We start from the raw sequence: 17,982 nt of genomic DNA, 5'->3' as shown, positions 1-17,982 counted from the left end.
TCCTGCAGGGGATGGTCCTGGGGTCGAAGATGGTATCGGAGTATTAGTGCTCGTGGATGGGCAAACCAAATTAAACTCCCGCCTTATCACCTTCATATTATCTTCTTCACGAGATGCTCTAAAAGAAGGAAAAAGTTATTGTAATTTCATATACATACTACAGAAAGACTACAATTGCTAGCTTTGTAATTTTAATAAATATCAGAGCAATGAAAATGATTGTTATATCTCGTCTAATAATTCATAAATAATATATTATAGCACTATAATATTATTAACGATATGGAGCTATGGTTATAAAAAGGACTATATTGATTTTTCCTTGTTAACTTACTGTTCATTTAATGGCAGCAGATACAATGTAGGTACAGCGGATGGCAAAAGACTCCGCCTTTTTGAAATCTTTTCTGCCGCAGCTCTCTTCCTCTTCGGCTGAACAAATGACTCTGGCGTAAAGTGCATTGAACAAATTCTTGCTGTAATAACAAAAAATCGTAATGTATTTTGTTGATGTATGAACATCACCTTTAATTTACTTCTCGATGAATGTTATTACTAATGTTATAAAATTTTCAACTAACGCTCGGAGTCAATTGAATAAAAATAATGTTCTTTCAAATAGCTATAACTGACGTTTATTTATATATATTTTCTTAAAAAGTAATTTCTATCAAATTTACCCAAAATGAAAACAGCAGTTTATCACTATTCATTTCTTATTGAAATAATTTATGAAAATTTTTTACCAAGTGTAAATATGGCTCATCGACTAATTTTCAGTTAGATCTAAAAGCTATCAGAAACTGTCAATGTACAAAGTTTTATATGTGTTTGTTTATACCCAGGTTTGAATTTAAATATAGATATATTGTTTACAAAGTGTATATATTTCTTGTTCATTTACTTTCGTCAGTTAATATGAATAAACCAATTTCAAATAGCGAAGGAAGCTTACACATGCGTTATTGAATTTATTAGTGTCTTCTTTAATATTAATTATGTCTTCATTAAATAATATATGCAACATTTGCGACTATTACATTAGATGATTTAACAGAAGCAATAGAATTTATCAAGACAAATACCTATTTTCTTTACTTTTACATAAATTATATTTTATACAAATTAATTGTAATGAAATTATATATGTATATATTAATATATGTATGTATATGAGTTAAATTGATATTTTTGGAGTCATAAGGATGGTAGCAAAGACACAACAATTTTTTATACAATTAATAAAAAATCGTAACATTGAGAGACTAGTTTGTGATTTCAAAGTAATTCACAATCGATTACACTTTAAGAAAATTTTAAAAATTCAAATAAGCATAAAAATTTACATATATTATACTACAATGTATTAATTAGCATTATATTTATTATTATTAAGACTTACCGTTCACCGGTATTGGAAGGAAGGACAACTTCTCCGATATTTTTGTACCATCCTTCACGCATGATTTGGTTTTCCGGTATTTTGTGGAAACTGACTTCCTCCGGAGTACATGTTGTATTGGTGTTTTTACAATTTTTACAATACACCGCACCATTTTTGCGTTCTCTAAGCTCCTCAAATCAATTTTCAAAATTAAACAAACGTTGTCTAGTAAATGGAGTTTGAAAATACACACACACACTTTGCCTGAAAGAGACCAGACGACGACAGAGGAGTACGAGATACAGGGCCGATATCACTCTCCGATTAACCGTGATCATCTGATTAACGCTACTGTAGTGCCAACTTCCAACGCTAAACATTTGTTTCTCACAGTTGCCCACCCTGTGTTTTTCAGTGACCATCACGTTGAAAAGGGGCGTGGTTTACGAGTTCTGAGCACACCATGTATACTTCCACCATGGGCGGAGCCCTTCCTCCGCCTATATGTGTACTTACTTGAAATGCATCAATGCATGCTTTGCTGATACCATTTGCCTAACAGCGGTTCAGTCAAATAGCACTTGCCTAGGAAAATAGCTATTTTCGTAAAATAACTTTGCCTACGACATATACATACATTTTAATTGCCCCAGGCAAATATCTCGAAAATATGGAAGATACGGAAAAACATTTCAGACAAAAGTTGTAGAATATCAAGTGAGACAGGTGATATTTGTTTACGATTACCTTGAAAACCCCCTCCCCTGTCAAGGTTAACTTTAAATTTTTTAATGGAAACCCGTGTTTTTATTGCATATTAAATGTAGCTGACACCGAAACATTTTCAAAAACATATCTTATAGGGTTAGGTAAAATATTAGATTTCTCAAGTTGAATACACGATACCAGACCAGATGAAAAGAAGAATAATAATTGCGTAACATATTCAGTCAAATACCCTATCAGAGGTCAAAAGGTTCAGAGAGTAAATTAGGATGTGTATTAATGCCCACGGATGCGCATTCGAGTATGGACAATGAACTTTTGTTTTTCAACTTTTTTATGTCTGTGACCTTGAATGACCTTGAATGTTTATCATCATTGTATTCATCTTGAAGTGGGCTACAATTGTAGGTGTTTAGAAATGAACAGTAGTTCCATTAAAAAAGTGGAGGTGACCTTTATATCTTTCTGGCGGCGGCGCTATCTAGAAAAAAACGACCAAAATATGTCCCCCTCGAAACTATTCCACTTTCATCGGAAACATTTTTTCATACAACGCATACTTCAGATTTTAGAAGATATTGAGGTGGAAACTTTTCAAATAAACAACCTTGTATACATATATATATATATGTATATACAGGGTGATTCAGAAATACTTGTACAAACTTTGGGAGTGAGTTTTCCACATATAAATAAGAAAAAAATGTCATGCACTGAGTTATAATCGAAAGATTACATTTCAGATCTGCACCTACTACGATTGCCTGACCTAAATCTATTAGATTTCATCTGTGGAGACACTTAAAACTTAAAAGCCCTAATTTATGCAATTGAAATTACAAATAAAGAGAGGTGCGCTTCACCAACGCATCATAAATGTCTGCGAAATCATCCGCAAACCGTCTTTTAAAAGGTGCAACAATCCATGATCCGACAAGTCCATTTACAAGCATCGGGCTAGTTTACACCGATCTCTTGATACGCGTATCGAATAGTATATTTGAGCTGATTAGCCAATAATCAAACTAATTTACTAATTATTTACTATTTAATAGGCGTATCAATTAAGTGATAGGTGTAATCAACTAGGCCATTGAAGCAGGTGGATGGAAGACATTTTGAGCATTTGTTATGAATTATAAACAGATTGAACAGATATATTACATATCGTCATGTGTCATTATAGATGTATTCTGTCAGTTTTTGTCGAATGTAATCTTTCGATTATAACTCATAAATCAGGCATTTCTGGACATATATACAGTACGAGGACTGTTGAAAAAGTTGCCGAACTTGGTCTTGGGGTTTACTTACAACTTCCGGTATTCATAGTCGGATCTTATATTTAAGACCGTCTTAAGTGCGATCTTAAGATGTTATGAACCAATCAACAGAGCCGTATTAGCATCTTAAGACATTACTTAAGACAGTCTTGAAATAAGATCCAACTATGAATACGGACCTTAGTCAGCCTTATCTCCTTCTGACTAAGCTGACTAAATAAGTTATAAATAAACCTCCAAAAGTTATAAAGACAAAGTTCTGGAACTTTTTAAATAGCCCTCGTATATATGACATTTTTTCTTGTTTATGTGTGGAAAAACTCATCTCCAAAGTTTGTACATAGAGAAACGGCATGAGAGCGGCCATCCCTTTGATCTTTCTGAAGCCGGCGGAAGTCGCATTTTCGACCTGCCCCTTGAGAAAGTCGACGTCAACTACGTCCGTTTCGCTCGATAACGGTACATGGTTCGTATCCGTGCTATGGTTCATGTCCGAACTACTCAGATGAAAGATAGTCCAGATGAGAATCAGATGAGATGAAAAGATGAATAAATGAGACAAGAATCGAGAATCATCTCGACTAGAGTTATCTTCCATCTGAGTAGTTCGGACATGAGCCATGTACCGTTACCGAGCGTAACGGGACGTATAGTTGACGTCCACTTTTTCAGGGGGTAGTATCAGGACATGACTTCCGGTTGCCGTCCGGTGACCGCCTTCAGGTTTCTCTCTGGTTTGTATAAGTATTACTGGATCACCCTGTATATATGTAGGTATATTATTAATAATAAAGTGGTTTTTTTATTGATATAAATTATATTGAAAAATAACAATCCAGCAAAACAAGAAAAATAATTTTTATAATATATAATATATCATAAACTTACTTATAATGCATTGAAGTTAGTCAATTTTTACCAATAGCCGTAACCTGGTCCGTAACTGTAGTGGTGGTAATGAGGATAGTAATTATGATAATGGGGATGGTTATGGTAATGATAATGGTAGTTGGGATAACTGTGGGAATATCCATATCCGCCGTATCCACCATATCCACCATCTCCACCATATCCACCATGTCCACCATATCCGCCATATCCGCCATATCCACCATATCCGCCATATCCACCATATCCGCCAGCAAGGCTAAGGAAAAGATTACGAAATTTAATCGAGAATCTTTGACATTTTCATTCTAATAACTTCAGCGGACATTCAGTATGGTTCGACAAACTTATGAAATCCGATTAACATCGTGAAAATTGAATTAATAGCAATGATGGACTTTCGATGAATCTTTCTGACAGTAAAAATGTATGAAATTTTTGTATGCGTTAATTGATGTTAATTTAGTTCGCGCAAACGGATAATTAACTGAATATCTGAAAGTTGATGTCGCAAATTAAATCGACAAGAACTCGCAAAGACTCTTACAAATTATATTACGAATTTAATGAGCGAGAAACGCGTGTACTTCTTTCTTTCTACGCATGTACATACTTACGTACATGTACTTATTAATTTCGGCAATTATTTACAATAGGGCCTTTTCCGAATTTAATATTTTCTTGCGGCTCTCTTGGTAAAAACCTTTGTTGTGACTCCAACAGTGATAATCAATCGGAGGAGCCCGAAAAATATGTACCCTACCAATTTTTTTACCAATTTTTTAAACCTATTTTTATACCTATTTTTTCCGACATGCCGGAACACACACACGCGCGGGGGGGTGTAAGGAGGGGCCTTCGGTCCCCCCTCCCGCACCCACCTCCGCCGATAGGCAGCGTGGACCTCGCTTTACAACTTAAAGTACATGCTAAGGTAAGGGTGCGGTCCGATTCACGCTCACAGCGCTGAAAGCATCGCTCTTTAACTCTTTACAACGCTGTGAGCGTGAATCGGACCGCAGCCTTTAGCATGTTAAGGTAGTCGTCTCGTCAGGGCATGTATTAGATAAAGTTTTCGATTTCGGATTTTATATCAAATTATATGATCAGCTTTGCAGTCGATTTTTTCTGTGGCTCCTTACCGACTATTTACTCTAGAAAATCGATCTCAAAAATCACAAATTTTGCATTACTTCATACAGACGGCCAGAAAAAGAAGGCTCTATCACGGTTTCAATCACATATTTTCGCATTTTTCGATTAGATGAAGTGAGAAAAAACATTGCTTTTTGTACATTAGATTTCGAAGAATCCGATGCAACCATAAAATATATAGTTTACCGGAGATTTCGCTGCTAATTTTTTAGTTTATTTTAGTGAAAATGCGGTAATCGAGCAGACATTTTTTGGTCGAGGTTAGGTTGGGAAGACTTGGCAACGCCGCTGGCTAATCACTGTAGTTGCAGGTTATGGACCGCCGTAGAGTTAGCAGACAAATTGAATATTTTTGAATTATTCTTTTTCATATAATTTGGGAATTATTTGGGGAAGTTTGGGAAAATTGTTTAAACATTTGGGAAAGAATAGATTTTTTGTTATTAACAAAATTTATCGAGCGTCAAGTTAGCAGATAGCGACTAGGTTTAATGTTTATTATAAATGGAATCGATTGGAAATCATTTGGGGATGACATCTTCATTGTAATTTTTATTTAGGAAAAGTCGCTTTTTTTGTAATTTAAGGTGGTTCAAACAGTAATTTGAAGTCACAAAAACAACTATTGTTACTAGTGACAAATATGAATGATTTAGTATGTAAAAATCAGCATACATTTAAATTAATTATTCCGTAAGGTGTTTTCTCATTTAACCGTTGCTATAAACTGAAAATATCAGAGCAAAGTCACAAATTTGATTAGAGTTGGTGATATAACCATAAATATGATCACGCCGGTAAAGAATAAAATATACTAAAATAGAAAAAATATACGTCACAATTTTTACAATTCCGCGATAGTGAATATATTCATACAAATGCCGAAAAAGATATGTTATCCTTATAACCTCCATTCAACGGTGGGTGAATGGTAGGACACGCGTCTTGTGCGTCAGCTGACGCGTGCGACGTTGCCAAGCAGCCACTCAAGACAGCCGCCATGACTCTCGTGTCGTGTCGAAACGTCGAAAGTTGCCGAAAGTTTGTCGAAAGTTTCGCTTTATTTATATACGGTACGGTCAATCAATTTGGTGTCGCGTCAGTATCTTTAGAAATGTTTATTGCATCGATTAAACAGTTTTTTATTTGTTCATCTACTCGAGAAGTATGAACGTATTCCATAAATGTGCGATCTGACCCTCCTTTCCCTATTATCACCATGTAAAATTGGCAAAGTTTACGGACATATATCTCCGGAACCAAGCGGTAAAAAAATTTGAAATTTTTCAGACACACTTTAGGAACGTTAACCTTTCATTTAATATCATATTTTCCGGGCTATCTACATTTGACCTAAATGCTTGAACCACCTTAAATAAATCTTTGTATTAATGTTCTTTTTCGCTGCACTTCTGCACTAGTACATACAACAAGTGAACTTATTGCACTAGTTCAGAAGTGTAGCGAAAAAGAACAAACCATTATCGGCAGTAGTGTGAAAGTTCGACATGACTCGACATGACAACATACTCCGAAAAGAAAATTTGTAGATGTTATTTTCTTTATATATACCTACGTATATTCACTTAATGAACACATATGTGTATCTCTACACATATATTTATGTAATTTGTAAGATTATATATAAACTGCAATAATTAATTAAGTTTAAAATGTTTTATCGTGAAGAGGTTAGTATTTATATTTAACATACTATTTGAGCAATATTTCTTGACGGGAAAGCAATTCGTGTTAATTCATAAAATATATACGTATATTCACTTAATGGACACATAGGGGAGACCGGGGCTAGACCGCTAACGGGGTAAATCCGCCAAATCAAATATCTCGGAACCTGTATATTGTGCGAACTCGCTATTAACATTGTAAACGCTGCTTATGGTACCCATGTGACCAACGGAGTTTCGGCAGGTTACCTGCCGTGTTATGATTTTTACGAGGGCAAACGTGTTTTCGGAAGGTGAAAGTTACATTTTCTGCGCGTGGAAATTTTGTAATATCTGCTATAATATTTGCTCTCCAAATCTCGAGGTACGTGATTATAAAGAGTAATGCATGCTGAACACGAATCCAGTGTAGTTTTTTCATTATCGTTGATGTCTAATATTTCGTGGGCGATCAAACCTGAAACTTAAGTTTGGGGTTAATCCGTTAGTAAGCAGTCCGGGTGCATTTCCAAGGCATTTCCGGGCATTTCCAGGCTCACTGCATATGGAATATGGATGAGACGGGAATTACAACCATTCAGACACCGAATAGAGTCATCGGACGTCGAGGAGTGAAACAAGTCGGGCGAGTGACTTCTGCGGAAAGAGGAACCCTCGTAACTATTTTTTAATAACGTTTTGCATAAAAATTTTAAATAAATTTTTATATTTTTCTCTTAAAAAACAATTATTAAGATGTATTCTATCATTTTTCAGGATTAGATGTACGTATATGTATTGAAAATGCAGTGTAACGGTTAAACCCCGGCATTTTTGAGATTTCAATTTTTGCACCGTTGTCGTTTTTGCTCTATACCGGTTAAACAAAGCGACGTAGATAAAAATTTCCTGTATAAATTTTGTAGCTAAAGGTTCACTCTTTACAGTGGTATACCACATTTAACTACAATTATTTATTTTGTTGTTAAAAATCGGCACCGAAAAAAAACTAACGGTCTAGCCCCGGTCTCCCCTACTACGTTTACGCGAGCGTTACTTGAAGATGTATGCGAGCAGTCATTATATATACTGAAGTCTTTGGTAAATGTGTAAAACGTTGAAAAGCTTTTAATGATTTCGGAGAAAGGATTTGGTGGAAATTATACAGATACGTAGATATATATTGTAAGATTAGAAGATATATTGTTTATAAGATATAGAAAATTTTGCCATATCGACTTATGGATTATTCCGTACATTTTTGATATATTAAATCTATGCTATTTTTTTCTAGTATTCATATTTCGTTTAACGTGAACCATACAGTGGATGCAGATGCCGAAGAGAAAATGAATCCTACTAGTGATAATGTAGAAATTGGCGAAATAAAGAGCAAACCGACTTTTACAGTAGATATAGTGAGGAGTAATCAGACTCTAGGCTTCACGTGTTCTTTTAATAATCAACCTGGTGCATCGGGTGCAGATGATAATTATAGTATGTACACTTGTTATATCTTCTCTTTTAAAATATTGAATATAAAAAGATCTCTTGATTTTATCTTGATAATTATTTCTCGGTATTGTGAAATCACTCTTTCGTATATTATAATTAAATGCTACAGATAAAATCGATATGCGATTTAATTTGTTATATTATTAGTTTATATTATTTGTTTCTTTAATTTTTTTTAAATTGTAATTTAACTTTCTTTTTTGCAGATGACATATTTGGCATCGATGAAGTCTCGCTGTATGAAGGAGAACACAGCGATAAGGTATACTCTGTAGCTGGTGAGATCATCGATGGTGTAAGTATTTATATTCTATCTCTATTTTTTCTAACATGATAATTATTTAACAAAAATTAATATAATTAATAATTAAATACGTTATTAATTAATTTTATATAGTGATAAATATCGTTAATCTTCAGAAACTTAATAACCGGTACTTTAATTGCTTTTCGAGAATATCGCTTTGATACTTAAAAGTTTTAAAGTAAAAAATTAATGGAGTCAAAATACATCCAATTGTGAAGATTAACTATCTCCCCAAAGTGTTGAGTACAAAGTGGCTACATTATGTATGGTTACTTTGATTATTGATCTTTGGGAAATTATAAACAGTCTTATAAAGCTAACTCATGATCTTCTTTCATGTGTGCGTTGAATTAAGATTGTGACATTTTATTTTAAATCTTTAGTTGTTACTAATATGTTTCCTTAATTCTCTTTTTTCTACAATATTTAATATTTCTATAACCAGTCATAGGCACAAACAAGACAATCCCCTATAAGTGTTAATTAAGCTTCTTTATTATATTAAATAAAGCACTATTTATTTTACAGTATCTGTACGACCTACTGATGAACTACATCGAGGAGAAAGGCATTTCAAATGAATTTGCAGAGAAACTGATCGATTTGAGCGCATGCTACGAGCATACAGCTTATGTTAGCCTACTGGAGGGCTTATCGAAATTCACATCCGGAAAGTAATTCTAGGATCTAACATTAAGTTTATGCGATTCATGATACTGTAGTTTGTAAGAATTGTTAATAAAAAGATGTGCTGACGCGTATTTTTACTGATTAATTTCCAAAATACTCAAACAAAATGGAAATAGAAAATTAGAATAAACGATAATTTTTTTGTTTGTCTTATTATGTGAAGAGAAAACATAATTTCCTGTTGAATAAACTATAGTTTTTTCATTTCATAAGTTTTTATAAAACTGAATTAAATTAGAACTAAAATTTTTATTAAATATTTTAAAAGAGTTTGGTCACACACACGTTAAGATAATTCTCTGTATTTTTCTATTCCCTTGTTCTTGCCTATTTTAATAGTTTATATATATATATATATACATATATATATATATATATATATATATATATATATAACATGTTACATGTTTGATATGTTACATAAAAAATACAAGTAGAGTGCTTTTTCTTTATGTTTTTTAGAAGACAGCCATATGATAGAATGTAACTTATGTACTGTATTGTATTATAAGTTGTCTAGTGATTATAATGAATAAGAATGAGTTTATAGCATAAATCAACTTGTACTGCTCTTTTAATTTTGCTTATAATGTAGAAAAAAAAGAAAATATAATATATTACTGAAGTTTTTCTCTATATCATCTCCTATATCTCGTTTAAATTCTTCTGATACTTTATTTACTTTGAGGAATTTAGATTTTTGCCAACATTAGATTTAAAATTCTTGAAATGGATAGTGTAACTTCCTTGCCGATTATGTTTTCTTGATACTTTGGAAAAAAGCATGCTTATTCACAAGACAAGTATTTTGTGTTAATGCATAGACTTAATTAAATTTTAAAAATTACAAAATAATTACATTGCTTTTGCACTTACATTCATGCTTATTCGTTCTTACATTATTTTAATTCTTATAAATACTCAGACGGTCAAGTCTGTCAAAAGCAGAGTATCTGCTACAAATTTTTGTCAGCAGAAAGACTACAGATTTGATGACGGTTCTGATATATTACATGATGTCAGTAGAACGCTAACAGAAGTATAACAGAATCTGCTAACACAATCTAAATAAATATGTGTTCATATGTGTTCACATATGTGTTTATTAAGTGAATATACGTAGGTATATATAAAGAAATAACATCTACAAATTTTCTTTTCGGAGTATGTTGTCATGTCGAGTCATGTCGAACTTTCACACTACTGCCGATAATGGTTTGTTCTTTTCGCTACACTTCTGAACTAGTGCAATAAGTTCACTTGTTGTACTAGTGCAGAAGTGCAGCGAAAAAGAACATTAATACAAAGATTTATTTAAATTACAAAAAAAAGCGACTTTTCCCAAATAAAAATTACAATGAAGATGTCATCCCCAAATGATTTCCAATCGATTCCATTTATAATAAACATTAAACATAGTTGCCATCTGCTAACTTGACGCTCGATAAATTTTGTTAATAACAAAAAATCTATTCCTTCCCAAATGTTTAAACAATTTTCCCAAACTTCCCCAAATGATTCCCAAATTATATGAAAAAGAATAATTCAAAAATATTCAATTTGTCTGCTAACTCTACGGCGGTAGGTTATGGGGCTCGTCTTTCTTAGCCGAATTGGGTAGTGATTGACACCCCTGTCATACGTTTTGAAACCCTTTCTCAGTAATTGACGTAAAATGCGACGTTGCCAAGTATTTTTCTCACTTGTAACCTTTCTCGACGACTCGCATGATCAGCTGATCAAAACGGAGTCAAATGAGAAAAATCACAGAATTTGGAAAAAGTAACATACTTTGTCACGTATGAAATTTTACACCATAATTCATAAAATTATTTTTCCGTTAGCAAAAATTGCCTGAAATATATTTCTGAACGTGAAAACCTACAAACAGTCACATGACTAGCATGTAGCGAGACGCCTGCCTTAAGTTGTAAAGCGAGGTCCACGCTGCCTACCGCGCGCGCGCGCGTGTGTGTGTGTGTGTGTTTTGTGTGTGTGTGTGTGTGTGTGTGTGTGTGTGTGTGTGTGTGTGTGTGTGTGTGTGTGTGTGTGTGTGTGTGTGTGTGTGTGTGGTGTGTGTGTGTGTGTGTGCGTGTGTGTGTGCATATATCTCCGAAGCTATTTGAGTCCGACCCTTATATATATATATATATATGAAATGATTCGGGAAGACTCCCCCACAAAATATTTAAAAATAAACCAAATCGGAGAGGGGGCCCCTTTTATGCATAAATACCAAAGAAAATTAAATGTTTGCGTGGAAAATTGAACAATATTTAAAAAAAAATAGATTAAAAAATAGGTAGGGTGCATATTTTTCGGGCTCCCCCGATCGATTATCACTGTCAGAATCACAACAAAGGTTTTTACCAAGAGAGCCGCAAGAAAATATCAAAATTCGGAAAAGGCCCTATTGTAAATAATTACCTTAATCTCATAATTTCCTGTAGGTACGCCATAATATTCGCGCTCGATAACACAAATTGATAAATTAATAAAATATATTTTGTGCGCGCGCGTCTATGTGTATATGTGTGTGTGTGTGTGTGAAGACTTTTTACTATTCTGTTTTAAAGAATATATACATATACATATAATTGATCAATTTGAATGTGTCCTATATTTCCAACGAAAACCTCATATCGAGATCCTAACAGTAAGTTTAAAATTCTAGCAGTTTGCCAACAAATTCGAACAGAATATCGCGGCAGCTTGCATAAACTATGATCGTATTAACAAGTAGATACCGAGCAGAATGGAATATATCATTTAAATGATGGTTACAAAATGGCAAATTCTGCTTTTCTCAGTCATATTCAGCAGATTCTGTCACATTTCTGTTGACATTCTGCCGACCAAAATTGTAACAGATGTTTTGTCGAATTTGTTCTCGACAGATTTGGCATAATAGATGAGATAATCGATGAAGAATTTCAGCTGCCATTAATCCGCGAGTCGAAAAAAAGAGATCTTCGGTATATTTCACTAATTTATATCATCGAACGCGTGTGGCAATATGCAAAACAATCAATCTATTTCGAGAAAAAAGAACAAGACTCGCCCAACTCCTCGCTTTTGATGTCACAATTTAATGTGGCTGCAGCTATATATGAAGCAGGAATTTTAGCAATACTTGTTATAGTTGACACGTCTTAATTTGCATTAGTTTGCAAATCTAAAACTTGAAATGCAATTTCTTGTCTTTTTTTCACGGAAAGAAACGGTCTTACTAAAGTATCTAAAAACTTAGCTACAAGTTGGACCATCAAAATAATTATGTAAGGACGCTTAAGATAATAATGCTGCAAAAAGTTTTAATATTCTAACAACTAGCTTGAGTGTCCTACATAATTATTTTGCGGTCCAAAAAAATTATTTTCTCTATACCTAGCTAAATTTTCAGGTACTGCAGCAAAACCGTTCTTTCCCTTCCAATATTTCATCTCTTCAGAATCAACTTACTATTTAGCCTTGTACAATCCAGCACCGAGAACTCCAGCGCCGAGAACTCCGGCACCCAGAGCTCCAGCACCCAAGGCTCCGGCACCCAAGGCTCCGGCACCGAGAAGAGCACCACCCAAAAGAGCCTTTTTCAGAAGGATCGGCGCTCTTTTGTTACGCGACTGTATCTCGGTCACCTCGCCCGACACCGTTTCCGATTTCAGCGGCGCGATTTCCGATGATGCTGCAGGTGCCACCAACGTCTGCTGCGGATCCTGGCCAACGGGTTCGGACTCAGCTTGAGCGTAGATTACAGCCAACACGGCGGCCAGCACTACAATGCACCTCATCGCCATCTGAAAGGAGACAGAAATAATTGTTAAAAAGATAAAATGATTTAAAGCGATGTAATAGCTAAAGATGATTTTTTTAATTTTGATTCATTATATGAATTTCATATGTTATTCTGAATTAATTTTAACGTTAGATTTATCACGGTGCGTCTCGCTCCGTGCGTACTTGGCGCGAGACACTACCGTGTCTCTTGATATTCAGCGACTTAAAACATTCTTAAGTTTTTATAAACGATTGAAAAATGTTGATTGTAAATGTAAATTTTCTGGTTTAACTTACAATCCAATATTTAATTACGAAAATATTAATAAATTTTTTTGGAACTTTTAAAAATTTTGACAATTTTAAACGAAACAAAACTATTCTATATATATCGCATCTCGTATTTGTGCTATGGTAAAATGTGTTAAAATATTTTTGTAATTTTAAACTTTTTAAAATTTTGACATGATAGTGCACTTCGAAGATCTTATATCATATATATTTCATTTCCAGATAAAAATTTGCAATCAAATTTATTAACAAATTTAACATGCTGGGATACTTTTTTAACTTGACAACAAGCAATCTCCCGAAAGTCGAACATGTTCGGTTTTCGCTTCTTATATATCTCCTTATTATTGTGATATATAGATACGGTCGTGCAACTGCGTACGTACCTTACTGAGATCACGTTTTCGAACGAAGAGCGACTCTTCTCGAAGCAGTGGATCCAAAGACTTTTATACGACGAGATCGGACTCCGCCGCCCCTACCACGGGAAGCTTCTACCAAAAAATCCACGTTACACTTCACGTGTCCACGTTCTCCACCTGAGTACATCTCTCTCGGGATATTCTCGCCTGTCGCGAAAGATTCCCCGAATTGATCGACTCGTTTCCCTATGCGCTGACATTGAACCCAGTCCAGTGACTCGACAGGAATTCCGAGTGCCGTCGAGCAGATCGCCGTCAATCTCCTTATGTCCATTCGAGCTTGCTCATTAATTTTTAAGATCTATCGGTGTTGCGTTTCTTTGGAGATTTATATCTTTACGTTACACAAATGCAATGATGGGAAAGTGAGTTAGTTTCAAATGATCAGTAGTACTTCGTTCGTATTATTGACGATCGATCAAGACACAAATCTTCGGGATGATCCTTCGAGAAAGGAGTTTGTTATACATACCTAGATATTTTTTAAAAATAAGAATCTTTTAACATAGCCTGTTTGTATATTTTGCATATATATCTATATACTGTGCCGAACGTACATAAAAAAAGTTTTGGTAGCTTCTTGTTAAATCGCGATTATAATTTGTAAAACTTTAATAAAATCTATGTTTATATATATTTCATGTAATTCACATTTTTTTAGACCTTTTTTAATACAATCGAGAAACAAAAAAAGCTTCCGAAAAGAAGAAAACGTTATATACAAGTGCCAAATCATTAAAGAACTTCGCCCAAAATGGGCCATATTGGCGCATAGTAGTATTGAAACATACATATCATTTTGTAGATATTTGTTATGTACATTACTAGAAAAATAATTTTAGGTTCTGAGACGGTGAGTGGAAGAAGTTATGACCGTTTCAATTACCAGTCTTAATACCTATTCATTATTACCTTCAGCGGCAGAACTGTCAGAAAATGATATAAAAATATCTGCAATATACTCTAATGACTTGATTCTTGCATTTGAATGTTTGCCGTGACCTAAATACCACATCAATGTCATGATATAGGCACAACATCCAATATAGCACAAGTCCCATTTTTGCAAATGCAATAATACGTTTTTATAGACTTCAATCTTTTGTCATTTCGTTCCGCTAAAACATATACTTGATATTTTGTTTTATTTACGTGCTTTGATTGTATCAGAGACTTAGCAGAGGCGGGATTCTGTATGTAACTTTCTTAACGACAGTTTCAGTATTGTTGCGCAGCTTTTTTACCATATGTAATACCTGCGCAACGATACCGAAACTGTCGATCGTTAAGGATTCGAGTTACAGAATCCCGCTACTGAACAAACAAATAAGTTTGTTCGTTAATACCGCCGTCACCACGAGAAGATACCCTGGGAAAGTCTGGACGATATTATAAAATATAAATTATTTTATATAAAATTAGTGATATTATAATATTTAAGTTAATTTATAGTGTGAAGTTTTTAGTGCCAATTATAGCTTATAGTATTAGATATAATAATATGCGAAATTCACCCCTCACCAAAGTATCTTTCCCTTAGAATTTCCCAATTTCCTCTAGAAATGCATAAAAGTCAAGTATGTGCGTTCATGGACTAGAATCTATAATAAAATAGGCGAATTCTTTCATACTTTGCTTCTCTGTCACATTAGTTTTCATTTTAAATTTAAATGTTGACTGGAACGAGAACAACGATTTTTTAGATATAATAGGTTTAGAAATGGTGAAAGTCTGCAAACAAGTGTGTGTGTGTGTGTGTGTGTGTGTGTGTGTGTGTGTGTGTGTGTGTGTGTGTGTGTGTGTGTGTGTGTGTGTGTGTGTGTGAGAGAGAGAGAGAGAGAGAGAGAGAGAGAGAGAGAGAGAGAGAGAGAGAGAGAGAGAGAGAGAGAGAGAGAGAGAGGAGAGAGAGAGAGAGAGAGAGAGAGAGAGAGAGAGAGAGAGAGAGAGAGAGAGAGAGAGAGAGAGAGAGAGAGAGAGAGAGAGAGAGAGAGAGAGAGAGAGAGAGAGAGAGAGAGAGAGAGAGTAAGCGAATTCGTTCGTTCCTTCGTCTTTTCGTTCGTGAAGACGTTAAGGAAGAGTCATGTTCATCGCGACCTTGATAGGAACGGGCGCGTCTCCATCTCTTTTGCGTAACGCATAATAAATGCTAGACGACAAAATTAACATACGAATTTATACAGGGAATTCCGGATTTTGTCCGGAACATTGACTTTTTTCTATCTCTGCGCGTACTTTTCTGTATCTCCGTTTCCACCTGGAAATGCCACGAATTAGCGTAACAAATCGAGGGAGAAGCGCTAAAAGCAAAACTCAATACGATCGTTGGTGATTTAATTCGATAGCTCTTGTTTTTTTAATCAGTACTTGATAAATGTAATAATGTAGGTCTAAAATCGTTTTGTCACGGAAGATCTCTGTCGGTTTCATGCATGGGCTATTATTAGTATTAATCTATCGTCGCAAATGTTTTATTTTTGAAACACATTTTTATCTTTTATTTTTATCTCTCATTTTTTTATTTCTTGTTTTTATATTTATTTTTTGTTTTTTGAATGCATTGCTAAAATGAGATTTCTGTATAGCAAAATGTTAATTGCACACGACATTTTTTATATTAAAAGGAAGCTTTGTTTTCATGCAGATTTTCACTCTAGTTGTGTGCTGCAATTTGAATTCACAGAGAGTATGTACGAATATTTGAAATCAATGCATTATTCGCTTTGCCTCATACAATCCTTTGCTAGACAATATTGAATATTTATAACACCTAATAATTCGTAATATTAATATTTGTACGAACTTTTTATATTTGTATAAAAAATAATAAAAATATTTATGATATTAAAATTATATCAAAGTATGTTAATATTTTACCAAGCTTTATACTTTGACGAATTATTATCTTTTGATGTTTCTTGGCCCAGTAAAAATTTTTTTGTATAAAAACATTATATATATATAAAATTATTAATTATATAATTATTAATTATATATAATTATTAATTATATAGAAATATAAAAAGTATTAAAAAATAATTAAATCACGTTTTGTTCTTTTTAATAAAAATTGAAGTTTGAGAAAATGAGAAAAAATTGTCCATATACGTATAATCATATACATATAAACGTAATAATCTTATGTATATATATATATATATATAAGATATAGTTATATATAGAATATTGTATAATCTAATCGCCATTTTACTTTAAAAAAAAAAATGTAAAAGTTATTTCTCTCATTATAATATTTTGTAATTATTCATTATTTTTCGAAGATTCAATCCTTCGCCCGCGGTTGTATCATTTATTTTAATTTACTCTGTATACAATATGTTTAAGTTAAGAAAATAACGTTCTAAAATGTTCTATTCTATCATTACACGTTATAACCACATTAACCACAAAAATTTGATCGCACTATAACAATAAGATAGGTTTAAATTGCAACAATAAAATTAATATCTTGTGTTGAGGCAAAGCGAATAATGCATTGAAGTCAAATATTCGTACATACTCTCTGTGAATTCAAATTGCAGCACACAACTAGAGTGAAAACCATATGAAAACAAACCTTTTTTTTTATATAAAAAATGTCGTGTGCGATTAACATTTTGCTACAGAAATCTCATTTAGCAATGCATCCAAAAAACAAAGAATAAATATAAAAAGAAATAAAAATAAGAGATAAAAAGGGAAACGTGTACGTGAATATATTATGTCTCTTTTTAATTTATGTAAATCGTTACATATATAATGTGACCTCGCCGTTGACGATCTGGCCACGGTAACAGAAAGAGATGCTAATTTAATTACACCACCATTTAATTATACGTAATTAAATGACTTAATTTTCGCCTCTCCCCTTGGCAATTAG

At 33.6% G+C, this 17,982-nt stretch overlaps 2 protein-coding genes and 1 long non-coding RNA gene across 4 annotated transcripts; 2 read left to right on the top strand and 1 right to left on the bottom strand.

The window, feature by feature from the left end:
- Positions 1-4,180: 4,180 nt before the first annotated feature.
- On the bottom strand, positions 4,181-15,999 carry LOC139786061 (uncharacterized). The gene is made up of 3 exons (XM_071725224.1): positions 14,070-15,999; positions 13,078-13,412; positions 4,181-4,540 (listed from the first exon to the last, which is right to left on the bottom strand). Exons 2-3 carry the CDS (start codon positions 13,410-13,412, stop codon positions 4,309-4,311), a joined length of 567 nt encoding a protein of 188 aa, XP_071581325.1. The 5' UTR covers positions 14,070-15,999; the 3' UTR covers positions 4,181-4,308.
- LOC139786064 (uncharacterized) lies at positions 4,961-7,515 on the top strand. The gene is made up of 2 exons (XR_011722170.1): positions 4,961-7,127; positions 7,234-7,515. It is a non-coding gene; the product is annotated as an uncharacterized lncRNA (long non-coding RNA).
- LOC139786063 (complement component 1 Q subcomponent-binding protein, mitochondrial-like) lies at positions 7,885-9,686 on the top strand. Of its 2 annotated transcripts, XM_071725226.1 has the most exons (4): positions 7,885-8,288; positions 8,398-8,600; positions 8,825-8,913; positions 9,454-9,686. In XM_071725226.1, the coding sequence occupies exons 2-4, from the start codon at positions 8,453-8,455 to the stop codon at positions 9,601-9,603; spliced, it is 387 nt and encodes a 128-aa protein (XP_071581327.1). In that variant the 5' UTR covers positions 7,885-8,288; positions 8,398-8,452; the 3' UTR covers positions 9,604-9,686. The 2 variants fall into 2 exon arrangements, with proteins under 2 accessions (XP_071581327.1, XP_071581326.1); XM_071725225.1 differs by lacking the exon at positions 7,885-8,288 and having other exon boundaries at positions 8,300-8,600.
- Positions 16,000-17,982: the final 1,983 nt, after the last annotated feature.

Source organism: Temnothorax nylanderi, unplaced genomic scaffold (assembly GCF_030848795.1).
Source record: "Temnothorax nylanderi isolate EJ_2023f unplaced genomic scaffold, tnyl_v1.0 TNYL_tig0946_pilon, whole genome shotgun sequence".
NCBI classification, from domain to species: domain Eukaryota; kingdom Metazoa; phylum Arthropoda; class Insecta; order Hymenoptera; family Formicidae; genus Temnothorax; species Temnothorax nylanderi.
This window is presented reverse-complemented; position numbering and strand designations above follow the sequence as displayed.